Source organism: Acipenser ruthenus, chromosome 6 (genome assembly GCF_902713425.1).
Source record: "Acipenser ruthenus chromosome 6, fAciRut3.2 maternal haplotype, whole genome shotgun sequence".
Classification (NCBI taxonomy): domain Eukaryota; kingdom Metazoa; phylum Chordata; class Actinopteri; order Acipenseriformes; family Acipenseridae; genus Acipenser; species Acipenser ruthenus.
Window position 1 is genome coordinate 45,847,104 of NC_081194.1, and position 19,220 is coordinate 45,866,323.

A 19,220-nucleotide genomic window follows, 5' to 3' on the forward strand; every position below is an offset into this window, starting at 1 on the left:
ACATGCTATCTTGAGTTACTGGGGTACAGAGAAGCTGGAACCACAATTTATTGCAACTTATATTGGTACAGTGCTCCCCCTTTATAAGGCGGCCCTTTATACTGCGGAACAGGTTATAAGGCGTTACGGTCATGGCATTTGCCCCATTATGCCAGTACACTAACACTAGTAGTCTTGTTATAAGGCGGAACACAAATAGCATGGTCTCTTAACTATGGCTCCCAACTACAGTGTTATAAAGGGGGAGCACTGCATATGATAAAAATCCAATATTCTGGCCTTAGAAAACCAAAGGTCTTGCCAGGGTTGAACTTAAACTACTTTTATCTGGAGAAAAAAAAAAAAAAAATCCACTACATGATACTGAGCTAACACTCAAACCAAACTACTGTGTAATATTTTTGTTATACACAAAAGTAGGCATCTGATAGTGGTTTTTAGTAGCACTGATTACAACAGTTTAACCAGTCAATACCTTCTAAGCAATTCAATAGCAAACAATCACATAGTTTGCATACCAACATGAATAGGTCTGGGATTACCACAGTGATTATGAATGCATTTGGCAGGGGATTCTTTCACAGCTTATACAGTAAACAGACCAGTCCTATAGATTAACAGGACATGCTATCTGTTGTTGCATTAGGTGCTTTACCTTTTATTTAAAATAAGTTAATGGTTCTACTTAGCGAGAATGTTGAAAACATAGGGGCTGGCCTGGTATTAGGTGACCTTGAACTGGTTTCTCACAGTCCTTGTATGTCACTAATTTTACCCGTGTGGGACCTCCATGACTTACTTTGTGAGACATAGAACTTTCATTTTATTATTATTCTTTGCATCACTTTATGTGGCTCAAGGTGATATTCTTACATTAAGTCATACAAACAAACAGGAGTTTTCAGCAAGAGAAAGACTTGCACAGTTTTACCAAAATCACAGTAAGAGGTGAGTGGACGCTATGGCAGTATTAAGGTGAGAAAACACTGATGAGAATGTTAAGAAATAAAAAGGTGTACGGTACTTTATCTTGAGTTTTGCTGAAAGCAGCAGACTAGGGACCCACTAGGGACCATGCTTGGGGCTAGAGAACTAAATGTACATGCCCACCTCAATTACAATTAACTTCAAAGTCAAGGCTATATCTCGAGCACCAGGGCCAAATCAACAGTTCCAGTGGGGTCCCAAGATCCGCGAACTTGCACGCCACTGACTGTGTGGTTTACCAGGCACCCCAACAAGGGCGTGCCTTTACCAGGTGAGCCACTCAAGAGAGCTGGTGCTGCAACTATGAGCTAAAAAAGCTCAGTCTTGAAACATCTGTACCTACAAAAAAAGTGGCATTTGTTTTTTTGTATACAGTAATCCGTCGCATATCAGACTGCGGTGGGACCAGAGTAAGGGCGGATATGTAAAAAGGCGAATGAATCCTGTTTTAAATACCATTATACACAGCTGTAACAATTACTATATTTACACAATTGTTTTGAGATTCAGCTTTTATGGGGGGCTCCCCTAAATCCCTTGTTTAGAACGATACAGGTACATTTCAACACACTGAACAGCTCACGTGACACTACCAGCCATGGCAGCGCATGGAGCACATACAACACAGCGCATGAAAACTTTGGTAGGATCTACAATATCTGAACGAATCTTCTCTGTTCAATAATAAAGTAACGTTGCTGAAGAGGTTGATCATGGCGGATAAACGGCTAGGGCGCATATGCGACGGGCGGATATGCAATGGATTACTGTACTACTACTGCTCTTTGAGTTTCCTGGGAAATCCCCATTCTCGTCCTCCTTGTCAAGCCTTCGATTAAAAATTGTTTGTACAATCCACAACAGCAAGAGCTCCAAATAAGCACTGCAGCAAAATGGGTTATTTAAGCCAAAATAGCCAAAAGCTAAGTATTTGTCTACTTTGTCTCTTGACTCTTAATATAGGCTTGATTGGCAATCTGGTATAAAGTGTACCTTTTACAGGGGGATTTTTATTTTATGCTTTACACATTGAATGCGCACCGTTTTGTTCTCAGTAATGACTCAAAATAATATCCAGTGGTAAAATAACTTCACATGGCAATAAAATTACCCTAGTTTTCTACAGTATATTGCTGTTTAAATGACAGTGTCTCAAGCTGTAAGTATTAAGTGTCACTGCCATGTGACTTTCTGCAACATATTTTTGGTAATACACCCTTGAAGCGTAATTGCTTTTCAAAGTGTGGCAGCTGATTCAATTTGCACCAAGCCACGTGACTACCATTCACTGTCTTTGCACTTGCCTTTGTAATAGAAACAGTTTCTGAAAGGAATAAAACAATTTAAATGGTATAAAGCCAACAAGAAATAATTTACTGTATTTGCAAGAAGGGACAGTTGAGTAATTTCTGAAATTGTGCCTGTTTAAAAACAGCTCCTACAGTGTTTAACAATTGCTTTAATTTTTACAATCAAATATATTCTTTGTTGTCTGTTTATTATTGCATACAGTAGTCTACCCTTCTGAGGACCACTAGAAAAAATATCTTTCTTTGTTTTTCAAGCCCTGTTGCCACTGAACTTTACATACATGCTCCTGCAAGCTGCTGTAAATTATTATCCACTGCAATAATAAAGGAATATTATATTACTGCAATTTACTCAGTAATCACTTACTTTTTTTGTGTGCACCACAAATGTAAACCCAGGATAATTCTGATAATAAACAACTGCCTTCATTCAAGGTAATATCACTATTTTGGCAAGCATCCTAACCACAGTTTATTCTAAAATACAGACATGCCTACAGCTTCACAGCCAAGTACAGGCTATCTGGCCCTGAAGCCTGGTAAAAAAGTTTTTTTTCTGCCTGCTCTGTGTTGTTTATTATTTAAGCCCAGCACACAGGAAACATTTTCTGGAGCAGACTTGACTCCTACTTTAAGAAACATGTTTCCAGAAACATTTTGACCAATCAGGAGAGACTACTTAAACATGTGACTATGCAAGATGGCAACTCCCACATGGTTTGGGCAACTGCCAAAAGTGACAAGTTAATTGTTATGTACAATGATTCTGTGAAATGTTTCACAGGGGCACCACTCCACACAAGATTAAGGTTTTGCTCCATTTTCAAGTTGAAGGGAATTACCTAAAGAACTGCTTGTAAATGATTCACGAACACTTGCGTATACTGGTCTTAAGGCAGATTACCTGGGAGTTGCAGCAAATACTTGTAAGGCTCAAGTAGAATTCTTTCAGATGCAGCCCCCTTGTCATCATCCATGGTTTGTAATTTCCACAATTAAATGAACCTGCCAAGAATGAAAAAAGCAAACTGATAATTACATGCATACATAAATAAATAAAAGTAATTTGTCCATTTTTTTGGGCTTGTCTATTTTGCATTCTCCCTGGTTTAACAATGTTGTTAATTTTATTTCTTTCACTAAATATAATAAAAAGGCAGTTTAGCTGGTTCCCTGTCACTAAATCAGCCTGTTTATGTGAAAAGCCATGCAAAATTCATACTCTAAAAATCAGCTGGAAATTTGCATGGGGCATAGTTCGGGCAAACCAAGGGGTGCTAGTTAAATGGATCACTGATAAAGCGGATCATGTACTCTGAAGAGCATTAGGAAGAGAGAATGCAGTATTATTATTTGGAGTGACGAGCTGCACCCCTCTAATTAAGGGCTCGTTTTGCACTTTGTTAAGCCCCCTCAGCTACACGACTCTAACAAAACTAGGAGTCCTGTACGAGCAGTCGACTGTGAAATCAATGTATTTTATACAGTAGATGCAATAGCATCAAGGATTTAAAAAACGTTATGGTTTCTTGTGTTTGCCATTTATTTTCTAAAGACAAAGTATGTCGGTGATATCATATAGCATGTGCTCAAGAATGTCTTATCAAGACCCATTACTGTGGATAGTGTTAATTACTTCAGTCCAACTATCATTTTCAATGGACTGAGCACAAATGGTGACAATCAGCAGAGTTTCAGACGGTCACCAACAACCAGGCAAAACAAATATATTCATAACATACATTCCCCGCCATGGCTGTAAATCCAAATGGTTTGATCACAATTGGACAAGTGGTTTGCCAGATATATTCAATACAAATACAGTGTATATACCCAGTTTTGCAGTGGAACCCAACTATATAGTAGAGTATGTAGGTATTGTATTGGTAATAGTTTTCATCGGTAAAATTCCTTTTCAATATAAAGTCTATTGCACTGTACAACACATTAAAAGTTGTAAACATTCACATTGCAGTGTTTGAATACTGTACAGAAACTTGCTGTACATGTAAACCTGCTAATCTTATGCTTTTATTTCAATACAATATAAATAGGGTGGAAATCAGTTGTCACTAATAAAGGTAAGGGATTTTAAACCAGAGTGTGATTATAACCAAAACTATATTAAAAGGAGCAATGTGTTAATAAATGGAGGGAGCATTAACAGGAGAGATATTAAGTGGGATTGAATGTATAAACTCTTATAAAAGTGCATCATACTGAAAGAATGGTAAAGCATTTACAAGTATTGTAAATCCTATAGTGATATGGTAAAACATTAAAAAACATGGTAAACTATGGTAAATGCATAACCATGGAAATAGCATGGTAAAACTACAAAATTACCATGCAAATGTACTACAGAATTGAATACAGCCAAGAAATAACTAAAAATATAAAACTACAGTAGACGCTTGTTAGTAGCAACATATCAGAGCCCTTTTGCTATGTTACTCCTAAGCGGCTGTTGCTGTTTATGGGGAGGGTCGACTGACCAAAGGTAGCCTGCTTTTTCTGATACGTAAAACAGCTACAGTACACGCTATATTCTTATTTTCAAGTATGTTATTTTACAAACATTCAGACTGAGAAGACATACATTGCATTGTTACAATCTATAATTGTAACAATGCGATGTATGTTTATTATTCCTACCGTATTGCATTAGTATATGTACTGTACATTTTAAATATGTGCTCTGTTCTGCATTTGTAGCCTATACTACCATATTGTATCAAGAAAGCAGTATTAATTGAGTTAATGTTATAAAAATATCAACTTATTTTTGTTTTAAGAACAATCAAACATCAACCATGACAAACACAACCTCTTGCTCTTACTTGTAAACATTTTTTGTACTTGCACTCAACTGTAATACTTTGTATGCACTTTAAGTTTCCTTGGATAAGAGCGTCGTCTACGAAAGTAAATAATAATAACAATGTAAATTAAAAGTATTCTTCCACATCAAAGTGTATTCTATTTATACAGTGAGTATCAACTTGTAAATTAATTAAGAATGGATAAACTCACTCATTTCGGGTGAAAGAACTGTTAATTTGCTCTGCTTCTCAGTCACAATTTTGTTTTGAAGAACAGATTCAATGTCCCAAAGAGACCTGGTGACTCTGTCACCAAGTCCCTCTAGCTGTGAAAAGTGCCGAAGTGTGTTCAAAGCCTTCAACACCTCAGAGTTTGTCGGAGCTGGAACTTCATCAAAATCATCCTCACTCTTGATTATGATAGGTTTCATCAACACAAGCTTGTTTCTCTGGCCTTGCAGCAGCTGTAGCGCTCAGTAATTCCTCATTGGATAATCCTCATCCACAGCCACAGCAGCTGCTAGGTCTCCCCAGCGACAGTGTGTGGATGCGACAGCGTGGGAGAAGTACAGTCGGAGAAAAGTACAGAGCAGTTAGAAGCAGTAAGAAGAAATTACATCTTTAAATTACATCTTTAATTGCTTTAATCAGAAAACACCGCAGCTTTAATTCCAACAGCTGTGTGTCTTTTTCTGATAACAAGCTGAAACTCAGAGCAGCTGATTCAAATTCGCCGCCGTTCTGAGACGGGGAGGGGCGGAGCCAGCAGCACAAAACAGATAAACAAAAGCCAGCCAATCTCCCCAGAGACAGCGTGGGAGAAGTACAAGTCGGGGAAAAGTACAGAGCAGTTAGAAGCAGTTTGAAAGCAGGTTGACAGCTGCAGAAGCTCAACTACACTTCCAAAAAAAAAATTAACATGCTCTTCAAGCCAGTAATCTGTGACACCTGCATGATGTGGGAAATCCGAGAAAACCCAGCAGAGCTCAACCAAGTGTGTGTAAAGTGCCGCATGATCCAGGACTTGCTTAAACTAGTAAGTATGCTAGAAATGGAGCTGCAGGAAATGAGACAGCAACAGGAGCTTGAGGAGCTTGAGGAGCTGGCACACTCACAATTCATGGAAGTCAGCAACACTAACAGACTGAAAGCCACCAGGGAGACAGAAGAGGGTCAAAACAGCTGGGTTCAGATACGCAGAAGCAGGGAAAAAAAGAAACTTCGTCAAACACAACCACCAGAAATGAAAACATCCAACAAATTCGAGCCACTTCAAAATGTAGATGATCAAAACCAACATCAAGAGAACGAAAGGAACAACGTCCAGGACCCTATAAACAGTGCTGGCCAGGCAGCAAAAAGGGAGGTCATGATTGTTGGGGACTCCATATTGAGAAACACAGCAAGTTAAGTTTGCAGTTTGGACCCCCTTACTACAACAGTGTGCTGCCTTCCAGGAGCCTCTGTTACGCACATCACTGAGAACGTGGACAGGCTCCTAGAATGAACAGGAGATGACCTGGTAGTAGTCGTCCACATCGGTACAAACAACATTGGAAGAGACAGGCCAAGATCCCTGCAAAACAAAATTCAGAGAACTAGGAAGGAAATTAAAAGACAAGACCAAAACTGTGGTATTTTCTGGGATACTGCCAGGCACCTTGCAAAGGACCATATGGACAGCACATAAAAAGAATGGCTGTTTTTTTAAAAATGTAGTACTAGACAAATCTAAATCTAAAACAAAAATGGCCTAAATGGTTTAATAGATCAATTAAAAAAAATATTCACCGAAAAAAGGCACTTTACAGAGCGTTTAAAAGGGACCAAAAACAAAAAGTACACAGAAAGAGTACTTGGAACTGCAAATGCAAGTCAAAAAGGAAGAAAGGCCAAGAGAGAGATAGAAAGGCCAAGAGAGAGATAGAAATGAACATTGCTAAGGGGGCTAAAACCAATTCCAAAATGTTTTTCCAATATTATAACAGCAAGAGAACATTCAAAGAGGAGGTTAAATGTCTAAGAGTTACAAATGGCAAAATCATAGACAAAGAAAAAAAAAAAATAGCAAATATTAAATGATTACTTTTCACAGGTTTTTACAAATAAGGATACAGACAACATGCCCCACATGTCGACCTGTTCCTATCCAGTTTTAAAAATAACTAGCATAACAGAGGCAGAAGTGTTAAAGGGACTAGGAGCTCTTACAATAAACAAATCCCCTGGGCCGGATGAGATCCTCCCAATAGTACTCAAAGAAATGAAAGAAGTTATTTACAAACCGCTAACCAAGATCATGCAACAGACTCTTGACACAGGGGTTGTACCGACAGACTGGAAAATTGCAAACTTAATACCGATCCACAAAAAGGGAGACCAATAAGCCTGACTTCTATTATATGTAAACTATAATAAGATCCAAAATGGAAAATTACCTATATGGTAATAGTATCCTGGGAGACAGTCAGCATGGTTTTAGGAAAGGGAGATCATGTGTAACTAACCTGCTTGATTTTTTTGAGGATGCAACATCGACAATGGATAATTGCAAAGCATATGACATGGTTTATTTAGATTTCCAGAAAGCTTTTGACAAAGTCCCGCATGAAAGATTAATTCTCAAACTCAACGCAGTAGGAATTCAAGGAAATGCATGCACATGGATTAGGGAGTGGTTAACATGTTGAAAACAGAAAGTACTGATTAGAGGAGAAGCCTCAAAATAGAGCGAGGTAACCAGTGGCGTACCACAGGGATCAGTATTAGGCCCTCTGCTCTTCCTAATCTACATTAATGACTTAGATTTTGGTATAGTAAGCAAACTTGTTAAATTTGAAGAGACAAAAATAGGAGGCATGGCAAACGCTTTTGCAGCAGCAGCAAAGGTCATTCAAAATGATCTAGACAGCATTCAGAACTGGGCAGACACATGGCAAATGACATTTAATAGAGCACAGTGTAAGGTACTGCACGCAGGCAATAAAAATGTGCATTATAAATATCATATGGGAGATACTGAAATTGAAGAAAGAATCTATAAAAAAGACCTAGGAGTTTATGTTGACTCGGAAATGTCTTCATTTGGACAATGTGGGGAAGCTATAAAAAAAGCCAAAAAGATGCTTGGCTATATTGTGAAGTGCTGAATTTAAATCAAGGGAAGTGATGTTAAAACTGTGCAATGCATTAGTAAGACCTCATCTAGAATATTGTGTTCAGTTCTGGTCACCTTGCTATAAAAAGGATATTGCTGCTCTAGAAAAAGTGCAAAGAAGAGCAACCAGAATTATCCCGGGTTTAAAAGGCATGTCGTATGCAGGCAGGCTAAAAGAATTGAATCTGTTCAGTCTTGAACAAAGAAGACTACGCGGCGATCTGATTCAAGCATTCAGAATTCTAAAAGGTATTGACAATACCTGAAAAAAGAAACAAGAACCAGGGGTCACAAATGGAGACTAGATAACGGGGCATTCAGATCAGAAAATAGGAGGCACTTTTTTACACAGAGAATTGTGGGAGTCTGGAACCAACTCCCCAGTAATGTTTTTGAAGCCGACACCCTGGGATCCTTCAATAAGCTGCTTGATGAGATTCTGGGATCAATAAGCTACTAACAACCAAATGAGCAAGATGGGCCGAATGGCCTCCTCTCGTTTGTAAACTTTCTTATGTTCTTTTTCCATGTTGACTGGAAGTGGAACATCGTTCAGGGGGTCTTCAGACTCTTCCATATCCTCGTCTTGCACACCTTCCACTGGCACAACAAATGCGCCTTTCTTGAAACAGTTGGAAATTGTTGTTGGCTTTACATCTTGTCATGCCTCAGCAACAAGATGAACGCAATATAGCAAATTTACAGCTTTCAGAACTGTCTGGACATCTGCGTTGGGGTCCTCATCAAGAGCAACAATAATCCGGTTTCTGATTTTTGATCAGTAATGTCCCTTCATGTTCTTAAATCACACCGTGATCCATAGGATTTAGTACTAGGTGGTATGAATGCAAGCTGAATGTCAGTGAGAACCACTGCTTGAGGGTGTGCAGAGCAGTTATCCAGTAAGAGGCATATCTAACGGCTCTGCAAGTGAAGCAGACAATCCCACTTTAGCCAGTTGATGAAAATCTCACCTGTCATCCAGACATTTTCTGAACTGACAATTGAGGGGAAGTTTACTGAAATCCTTCGGAAAGCATCTGGGAAATTCTGACTTCTCGATCACGAACAGCGGGCGTTTGTCACTCCCATCCATGTTGGCACAGACGAGCACAGTTACCCTGTCCTTTGAAGCTTTCCCTCATTCTGGCTTTTAAATTTTTTCTACATGTCCGCTGTCAGAGCCCTTTCAGATAAAGTCCTGTTTCGTCAGCATTGTAGATGTCAGCCGGCGAAAACGTTTGAAGAGGAAGTTTTTCGCACTGCCACTGCTCAGCTGCTGGTTTGTCTGCCGACTGTTTTTTGCCCTGCTCTTTTTTGTAAGTGACATTGAAGCGTTTCTTCCATCGGGTAAACCAACCGCCACTTGCCTTAAAATCGTTCAATCCAAGTGAAGTGGCAAGCTGAAGGGCTTTTTCCTTGATTGCGGGTCCAGCAAGCAGTGCTCCCTGCGCCCTCTTCTCCTTGAAACATATAAAGAGAGTCGGGTCGACATCAGGGGCTTTTCCTTCACGCCCGCACTTACGGCAGCTATTCGACTACCCGTCTTTATATTCAACCAAAAGCTTATCCTTCTGCTTCCAAATTCTGCATACAACCGTCCTGTGCAACTCCCACTTGACTGCAACTTGGTTTTGAGTAGCCCCCGGAGTTTGACAGTGTCGGATAATCTGTACTTATTTCTTTCAGTAAGAGACTTCTTATAATTTTGTCTGTTTTTGCCACAAAATAAATAAATAAATAAAACATTTTAAAATTTTAAGTAAGAAGAGGACGTGACGTCACAACGTCACAAATGTTGCTCTTATGCGGCGGCTATGATACTGAGTGGATAATTCACGGTAGGGAAAGTGTTCCCAGGGGAAATGTTGCTTGTAAGCGGCGGTTGCTCTTACAAGGTATAACTCCCGTTCTCTACCTCCAAATTTCCAGGTATAAAGTACTATGCACTCTCCATGCAATGTCACATGGGACTAGGAAAAACAAAAAGCAGCATAAATGAGGTACTTTTTTTGTTTTGTTTTGTAATGGAATTAATTAGTAGGCATACTGCATTCGCCAAGCTATGTTCTAGTCCTGGGAGACGTTCCAGCTGTGAAAACTAGTGGGAAAGGTCTCTGTAAGCCAACCACCTCTTAATCGATAACACACAAATATTTAATTGCATTTTTAGGAAAGCCAGTGGAGAGCGCTCTAGGTCAGATCAATAAAAATCATCAGGGATAAATGCTTGTGATTATTCACATTCTGAAGCTTGTATCTCACACAACGCAGCTGTATTTCCTTGTGGCGGAGTGTCCCACCCCTTTGTTTATTATTTATTTATGTATGTTTTGTATTATTATTGTTTAAATGTATGCAGGCAGTTGAAAACCGTCTGCTATTTTATTGGATAGACTTAACTCCCTCTCCCTGGTTTCATGTGTGGAATGCAGGTAGTCAGGAGATAAATGATCGCTAATTGTCTCATTAGCTCCTGAACATGCTATATAAGATCTCACCTTCAGAGTGTGGGGAGAGGGTTGGAGGAGAGAGAACGAAAGCCAAAAGACAATTGCTACCGGTGTCAGTATTGCTGAAGGTATTCCTTAGTACAGTTTATTTATATCTGGGTTTTGTTTCGCTCGCATGCCTTTTCATTTTGTGTTTGTTCAAATCTTTTGTTTGTTTTATTATTTAATAAAAACACTGAGCGCCGTTGCGTGTTCCTGGTCCGTGACGTCACCACCCACACGTCACTCAACAACTCGGTCACATTCCTGCATGATTAAAAAAAACAAAACATGCACGCGTAAAGGATGCGGGTACTCGCGTCTCCGAGAGCCTTGGAAAGGACCTTGAATGTTATCTTTCAAACAATGTTAATCATTGTTCCAAATCAATCTGCTTTACAGATCTATGTTCTAATAGCAATAGAACCCTCATAAGAGGCCTTTACCATCTGGCAAGTTGCTTCTCTTCATGGTAAATGTCTTCGTCTTTGGCTCGGGACATTTACCGGCAAAGGCCTCTTCTGGTTCTATTGCTTAAACAAAGCAAGTAAAGAAGGCTCCTCTGCACAATTAGTGGCTGGTGTAACTTAAATGTATAAAGAATGACTAAATAGTAAACTAAAGTGTGCAAGTACAGCAGTTTCCCAATTATAAACCGCAGCAAAGTATGAAATCTTGTGAAAGTGCACGGAAACATGATGATTTACAAGTATGGTAAAGCATTACAAAACCATGGTTAGCCATGGTAAACCATGATAACTACATGGGAAAAAGAATACTAAACTGCAAAATGATTATGTTTTTTTGAAGGGAGTACACATTTAACTTGAGCCCTCAGGTACTACTAATGAGGTATACGTGGTTTGAGCTTAAATATTAGAGGCAGGGCCCACATTTGAGGAAGAAAAAGAATGGCCATTAAGAATGTACAACAATTTCAATTTTTTTTTTTTAACGCTGCCTGACAAATGTGAACTAAACAGCATCAATGTTGTAGTCATGTTGACTACCACAGTATAGAATGTTGTTTACAGGAGATGTTCCACTTTAGAGATTAAAACGGTTGAAAAATTAAATAAATAAATAAAAATAAATATCAGCAAACTTTTTAAGACTCCCACTGTGTTATGAAGAACTGAAACTTGGTTTTTCAAGTGCCTTGGGATCCTACAAGGCTTCCTTCAGATGATAGGATACAATTCACACTTTCATCCACTGAGAAAAGGGACTATGACCCCTTTATACTCAGAGCCCTGCCCCTGTAGTCAGTGGAACATCAATCCTGTTGGGACAAGTATTCTTAATCTCACATGACTAGAGTGACTGGGATCTATACTCACCTCACCAAGACGGTGCCCCCATGTAAGGTGACTTGCATCATGGTCACGTGATCCAGGTAAAGGACATCTTAGTTAGCTCAGTGCCTTCTACTGTCAGGAGGCTGAATCACAGACTGAAACCCCCTTTGCTCATCACAAAGACGTTGAGGCTTTACAGCAGAGATCTTTTACATGCCTTAAACATTAATTCGCTGAGAATGTTTTCTAGAATGCCTTGCAGTAAAACAAACAAATGCTAATACGGTTTAAACAGAATGCTATATCGCCATACTTTCAACATTAGTGCATTTAGCTAAAATTCTAGACCTGCTTTGTGCTGCTCACTGCCAGTGCGTTATGCATACTACATTGAGATGGGGGATCTCCCAAACCACCTTGGAAAAAACTCGCACATCTCCTATTCTCTCTGTATACCTGTATTTTATGGGCATATGAGTGTGTCAGCAACACCACTGGAAATACCTGCTGAAGCAATTTAGAAAGCTGGCAAAATTCAGGCTTGAAAAAACATGTGACCTTCTTTTGAACTCATCGTCTTCATCCCAACCTTATTTTGTATTGCTTTTTCATTGCCACATTTAGTTATACAGTAGTCTCTGCCTACAACACCTACTAAGAGAACACTGTGCCTAAGGGAACACCCTTGTGGTGTAACTGATTTTTCCTATTGTAAATGCTCCAGTAAAGGAACAGGAACTTCACTTAAAAGAACACCTTCTTGGCACTGATAGCGATTAGTTCACAATGGATACAGTACTGTTTTGTAAAAAAGCGACTTGTCATCGCAAGAGTGTCTTGAGGGATACTGATTGGTTTATTAAATCTTTCCAGAACCGCGGTCATATCATTGAATTATTTTATTTTATTTTTATTTTATTTATTTATTTCTTAGCAGACGCCCTTATCCAGGGTGACTTATAATTGTTACAAGATATCACATTACTTTTACATACAATTAGATTACTTTTCACACATGATTTTTTACATACAATTACCCATTTATACAGCTGGGTTTTTACTGGAGCAATCTAGGTAAAGTACCTTGCTCAAAGGTACAGCAGCAGTGTTCCCCTACCTGGGATTGAACCCACGACCCTCCAGTCAAGAGTCCAGAGCCCTAACCACTACTCCACACTGCTGAAATGCAAATCACAAAGTGCATTCACCTGGTAAAATAACAAAACACATACAGTACATCTCCTTTATTAGAAACACCTGTATTCTGATTTCCTCGAGTGCACCTCCTCGCTACAAAATGGCATGTAAACAAATGGCAAAATGTGCCGCTGTTACTCTTGCTACACAAAGTTGGAAATTGTTCGAGCTCTTGAAAAAAGCCTGAGTAAGACAAAAGTCGCTGAGAAATGTGATGTTTCCCGTTCTGGTGAGTTGCTTCACCATTGTGTTAAATAATGTACATGTCTTGTATACTGCTGCTGCATTTTGTAACATGTGTAGGGGTGCTGTGTTAATTTAGTTTGACAGTTTATTAACGTTAAGTTAACCCCAAGCAACAGCCATTATTTGAACAAAAGCTGTTACTTTGTCTGTAAGGAGGAGGATATTTGCATCCTTCCCTTGCATAAACGCATTCAATGAATTCAGAGGGTCTAAAGCAATCAAGCAGAGCCAACCAAGAACAATCACGAAGATTTTAGCTTCCTCACATAGATTACTTGGGTGTGAAATAGTAGGTGCTGATGATCAGATCCCGTTAGTTTGATGATCAGGTCGCAGCAGTTTGCAAGGCTTCAAGCTGTCATTAGCCAGCACATCACCATAGACTACACAGTGAGGACGAAGTTACATCAGGAGTTCCAACAAAGGTAAATTCAATTTTTAAGTAACTTTCTTCTTATTTCCAAACTTTTTGTTTTTTACTCGATGATGCACGTCTTTTTTCACTCACCACAACTGTGATATGTACAATACGGCAGGAAAAGAAACCGTCACTGATTCTTAAACACAAAAAAGGTCTGTGAGTGCAGTTTTCCAGAATAAATAAGTACCGGTGTAGTGTTATTTTCAGGTACGCGGTAAAAAGTGGTACGTTCGCGCATACCTAAACAACTTCCGCTAAGAAAGCAGGGGTGTACCCATTCAAATCTGGTATGTTATGCTGTTTTCGGTCTTTTACATCTTTTAAAATGCATCATATTTTCCAGTCTTTTACATCGTTGTTAATGTAATTTATCATATTTGACCACCATTAAGAAGATAGTATGTGCATATTTATCAATAAATAAATAAATAAATAAATAAATAATAATAAAAAAAAAAAAAATAATAATAATAATAATAATAATAATAATAATAATAATAATAATAATAATAATAAAGTACAACAAAAGTGTTGATATATCAACGCAACATGTAATCGGCTACTTGTTCTACAGTTATTTACCGCTCCGGATACAAATTACACGAAACTAACACATGTTTCAACAGTCTTCTACAGTGCTGCAAGATGACGAATGTAGAAACATTCGGCTATCACATCCAAAGTCGGCTTCTCTGCACTCATTGTTTTTTGTGGTGTGGTGCGAGGTGGGGAGGGGCATGATGGTGCAGGGCAATAAAAGGTTGAAAACCCCCGATATAGGGGATACAGGAAGTGAGAATAAGAGAAACATGAGTGAGACTGCAAGCAAGACTAAACAGCTGCACTAGCCTCTTTTGCTCTATACACCTCCTAATAACATGTGCTCTCCCAATTAAAGCTCTTGAACCCACTTATTGTGTATCGACAATTAATGCACAAAGCCAAAGCAATGATTTATCAGAAGCCGCCCCAGAAGAACAGCTACCTGTTGTTTCTGTTGGGATTGGGTAAGTTTAGCAGCGGTTACTTAGCAACAGAACATAAATATCACAGAGAGTTGAACGGTCTAGTACTGCAAATCAGGGGAGTTTAAAATATGTATTTCATGCTCAATTATTCTTGAGGTAAAAATACACTTCCTACAGAAGTACAGTAAGTTGTCAAGGAGCTTGTGAAATTACCTGTCCTGAGTGCTTTTAAAAAAAAAAAAAAAAAAAAAAGTTTGCTTATAAGCGTACATTGTGATTGCCGTTTAGTTAGAGAATAGAAATTTGACAAATCGCACCCTGCTTTAAACATTTACATGACATAATTTGTTTTTGCATTTTTAATTCTTTCAAATACTACAGATTTCTAAGCCTTCACCAGTCAAAGCTAATTGATTTCCATACTGTGGAAATCAATTAGCCATATCTCAAGAGCCATCTGTTGGACTCTACCTCTGAATTTACCTCATAATTAATAATACATTGTTTGAAGTTGTTTTCTTCCTAACCTGCATAATATGGAAAAAAGATAACCATTTAAGAAATGTCATAAATGTGCTAGATTTAGAAGCTATAAAGTATTTATGAATCAGCCCTTAGGCTCAACTTTATTTCATTGCTACAGTACAGCCCATTAGATTTACATTGTGGTGTATATTTTTGATTGAGTACAGTGCTTACTTGTTATTTTGTAACCTGGTTTAGAAGCCAACACAAAAAAATCATGAATGAATAAAGGCATTAGCTGAGTCATCTATCTTGACTTATAGTAGCTTCTTATAATTTGCCTAACAATGTATCATGCAGTATTTCACATTGTAAGTATGTTTGCATTGAGACAAATTATTTTAGAGACATGGATCTGGCCTGCAAACATAATACTGCATCTGTTTGCTTGTGAGGATGGGTTGTAAACACAACAGAGATACAATTACTTAACCATAACAATGGGCAGAAGACCTCCTTTCTGAAATGGACAAAACCAAACAATAAACAATGCTTTAAAAAAAAGGAAACAATGAACTGCAACAGCAGAAATTGGTAGAAATGGTGTTTCAGATTAATGTAACAAAAATGGATATCAATGATAATAGCTGTATCAATGACAGCTTATCTAATTATCAACACACTAAGCACTAAGCTTTGACATACAATGTTATCGCTACATGATTTAGCCTATGTGCTGTCACCTTACTGATGAACAACTTGAATGTGCCTCACAGAGAATCCTGTGCTGAATACCACTGTTAAAACCAGTGCTCCAGATAAGGTTTTGGGTTTGAGTAATTTACTCTCCAGTTGAGACACTATGGGCCTGATTTTAATGACTGGGTAAAGTGGTGGTGTGGGTGCTGTTCACTCACTTTAGGACCATGCAAGTATGTTGGTTGTAAGTGGAGCCCGTGCCATTACAAAATTTAAAATAGCAAGTGATCACAGAAGACAGGTTAAAAATAAACAAAAAGAAAGACATGCAGCCCCACACTTGTATTTAACAATTGGAATAGTACACATTGCTATAAACATTTCTCTAACTTTTTGAACAACATGCAGCTTAATTAATTTTGCAATACACAGTTAGCTAAACATTATGGTATTATTACATTAGGAAAACAAATATTATCTATTTCTATAAATGAACAATTGAAAAAAAAAATCTTCCAGCCATTTTAAAATATTTTAATAAGATTATCACCATATTGATAACCCCCGTTGTGATGCAAGACAACACTTTAGGAGATGGGGCGATCAGAGTTGAAATCTAAGCTTTGCTTTTATCTTTCTTTTTCTTTTTTTTATTATTTTTATTATTTTTATTATTTTTATTATTATTATTATTATTATTATTCAGAAGAAGATTCACCACTGTACAAAGGCTCATGCAATAGATTATGATCATTGCTTCGGTTTTTTAATTCCCCAACCACTTAATTCTAAAAGAAAATCCCTGAGCATGCAGTATGTAATGAATGAACTAAATGACTACCTAAATACACATACTGGCCAAGAATTGCACTAAAAATATTGCTAGTCATTTTTTTAGTTAAGGTGCTGGAAAATGCTTTTTTTTGGGGGGGGGACGGGGGACGGACGGACTATTAAGGCCATACTGTGGACATTAAAGACCCAATTTACATATTTATTTTCTCTACACATGACCACAATATGGAAGCCATATAAAGTCAAAGGTCAATCTCACCGACATATTTAGCACAGTGTTTACACAGTAACCTTGTAAATGAATTACTGTACATCAAACAGCATTGCTTGCAGCAGCTTTGTAAAACGACTGACGCAAAAGGGTTAACTTTTGTTGTTCGATACCCAGGATTGAACTTGACCTTGAGAATCTTAGAATACAGTTGTGTACCAAGTATGAAGCCACTATCTCAATATGTTAGATTTTTATCATCCAGAAACCGACCACACTAAGCCATTTTAGGCCACAAGTCCAAGTGCAGTTACATTTCCTTTACTGAAACTATGAAGTTAGCATCTCAAATAGTTTGAGATATTAGCAGTTGTAATTGCATTGACAGTGTCCAAATGCAAAATTTATATGCTTAACTATTTAAACAAAAAGTTTTTATAAGAAAAAAATTGTAACACTGAACAGGCGCGCACACACACACACTGGCAGAAGCAGGTCATGCAGAAAATGACACACCCTCTCAATCCAGAGTTAAAAGTTAGGCTGGAATCAAGAGACACATGAAAAACTGTTTAGCCACCCATTTAGACAAGCAGTAAGTGTAAGAAACTATACCCAAACACAAGGGTATTTTTGTGCTCAATAAGTTTTTAACTGATGCAACCAAATGTTCATACCTCTCAATGTGTTTTTATATTGTAAAGTCTCAAACGACTGTGTTTGAATGCTGCTAATCTGAACTGTGTGTGTCTCATGTGTCGCTGGGCACTTTTCTGATTAAAAAAGGATAATGAATACAGTGCAGATTATTTCAATGTGTTATTGTTAGCAGCTAGACGTGACACAATGTTAAAAGGTCTGGTCTACAGCAGTACAAAGCTGGATAATGTTAAATGTAATTACGTAATAGGATTTGTTATTTCAATTTGAAGGTGGTGGGATATATAAAAATATATATTTGGCAGCACTTGACAACGATGCCTGTAGTGTGTAGCACAGTGACAACCAATTGCATCACTGCCTTTCTACCCAAGAAAAATACATCACTATCGGGTAGCACTACAAAGCAAAATGGTAGTAACGAAGATTTGATTTTGCAGCATTCTTGACAATATTGGAGTACACAGAGTTACGTAATAAACCACTGCATTGGTGACAGGGAAACTGCAGCTCATACACAACGTTTTAAACCAGCCAATCCAGTCCACACCTACAATTACTGTTGTTGTCAAAGGAAATATGATTGACAGCACGCTACTCCACCCACCTGATTAATCAGCAACTTGCAATCCGGGTCACTTTCAACCCCACTTCCGCTTTTAACCCCTTTCTTTTTTTTCTAAAACATCCAATTTCGGACCTGAACCACAAATAAACGTCCTGGGTAGTTTCAACGCCTGTTCAACACAGCGTCTGTTAATTCCCCGGTTAAAAATGCACTCGCTTTCTCCTGCAATTAAACTAGCAACCACCTTCATCCGCATTCACAGCAAGCTGTACGCCATCACTTTTCGAAAGAGCAAGCGCGTGTAATACGCGAGGTGGGGGCTGACTTTTCCCATACCGCAAAGCACCATGGGAGCTGTTGTTCGTTAAGTTCACGGTTTCTCTATCAGAAATACGAGGCAACAGCGTTGTTATTATTATTTTGAACTACGATTCCCATAACCGCAACTGTTCTGTTTCCTTAGTGGTTTTGGAAAATAGCGTCATTTTTATTTCTGTGGCCGGCCAATAGAACTTGTGAGGGGGCGATGATTCGCATACAGGAGCCAATGAGCAGCGAGTAAGAAATGGGGCTGGCCGTGGTCCCTTCAGTCAGTTTCAGAGGGGAGAGGAGAACAGAGAGATCGAGGCTGTGAGGTAGAGTGATTTGGCCGGGTACGCATTTTGACAACAGCCACGGGGGTGGCGGAAAACAACAATACCCGTCCAGTCCTTGACTACCGTATTTGGACGAGTTCATGTAGGACAAATACACTGCACCAATACGAAAAAAGAAAGAGGAAACCAGATTGCAGCGGCTGCTCTCGGTAAGATTAGATACCAAATAAATAACTTGCGTTAAAAACAACGAAGGGATTGTGGCGGTGGTGGTGTTGGACAGAGTGGAAAAATAAAATCAAGAGTCATCGAGAATGCTGTTTCATGA

At 38.5% G+C, this 19,220-nt stretch overlaps 2 protein-coding genes across 4 annotated transcripts in view; one reads left to right on the top strand and one right to left on the bottom strand.

Moving 5' to 3' along the window:
• ggps1 (geranylgeranyl diphosphate synthase 1) overlaps nt 1-18,736 on the bottom strand; it is a 35,642-nt gene extending 16,906 nt beyond the window's left edge. The window contains exons 1-2 of one of the 2 annotated variants that reach the window (XM_034017837.3): nt 18,336-18,735; nt 3,202-3,302 (exon numbers count right to left, since the gene is read on the bottom strand). In XM_034017837.3, coding sequence (XP_033873728.1) covers nt 3,202-3,274 — 73 coding nt within the window. In that variant the 5' untranslated portion in view covers nt 3,275-3,302; nt 18,336-18,735. Of the gene's footprint in view, nt 1-3,201; nt 3,303-18,335 lie in introns of both variants that reach the window. The other variant, XM_059025442.1, reaches the window with a different exon arrangement.
• A 95-nt stretch (nt 18,737-18,831) lies between these two features.
• Nucleotides 18,832-19,220, top strand: part of arid4b (AT-rich interaction domain 4B) — a 115,966-nt gene continuing 115,577 nt past the window's right edge. For both annotated transcript variants that reach the window (XM_034017500.3, XM_034017502.3), the window contains exon 1: nt 18,832-19,101. The gene's annotated coding sequence lies outside the window, so the exon portion shown is untranslated. The remainder of the gene's footprint in view (nt 19,102-19,220) is intronic.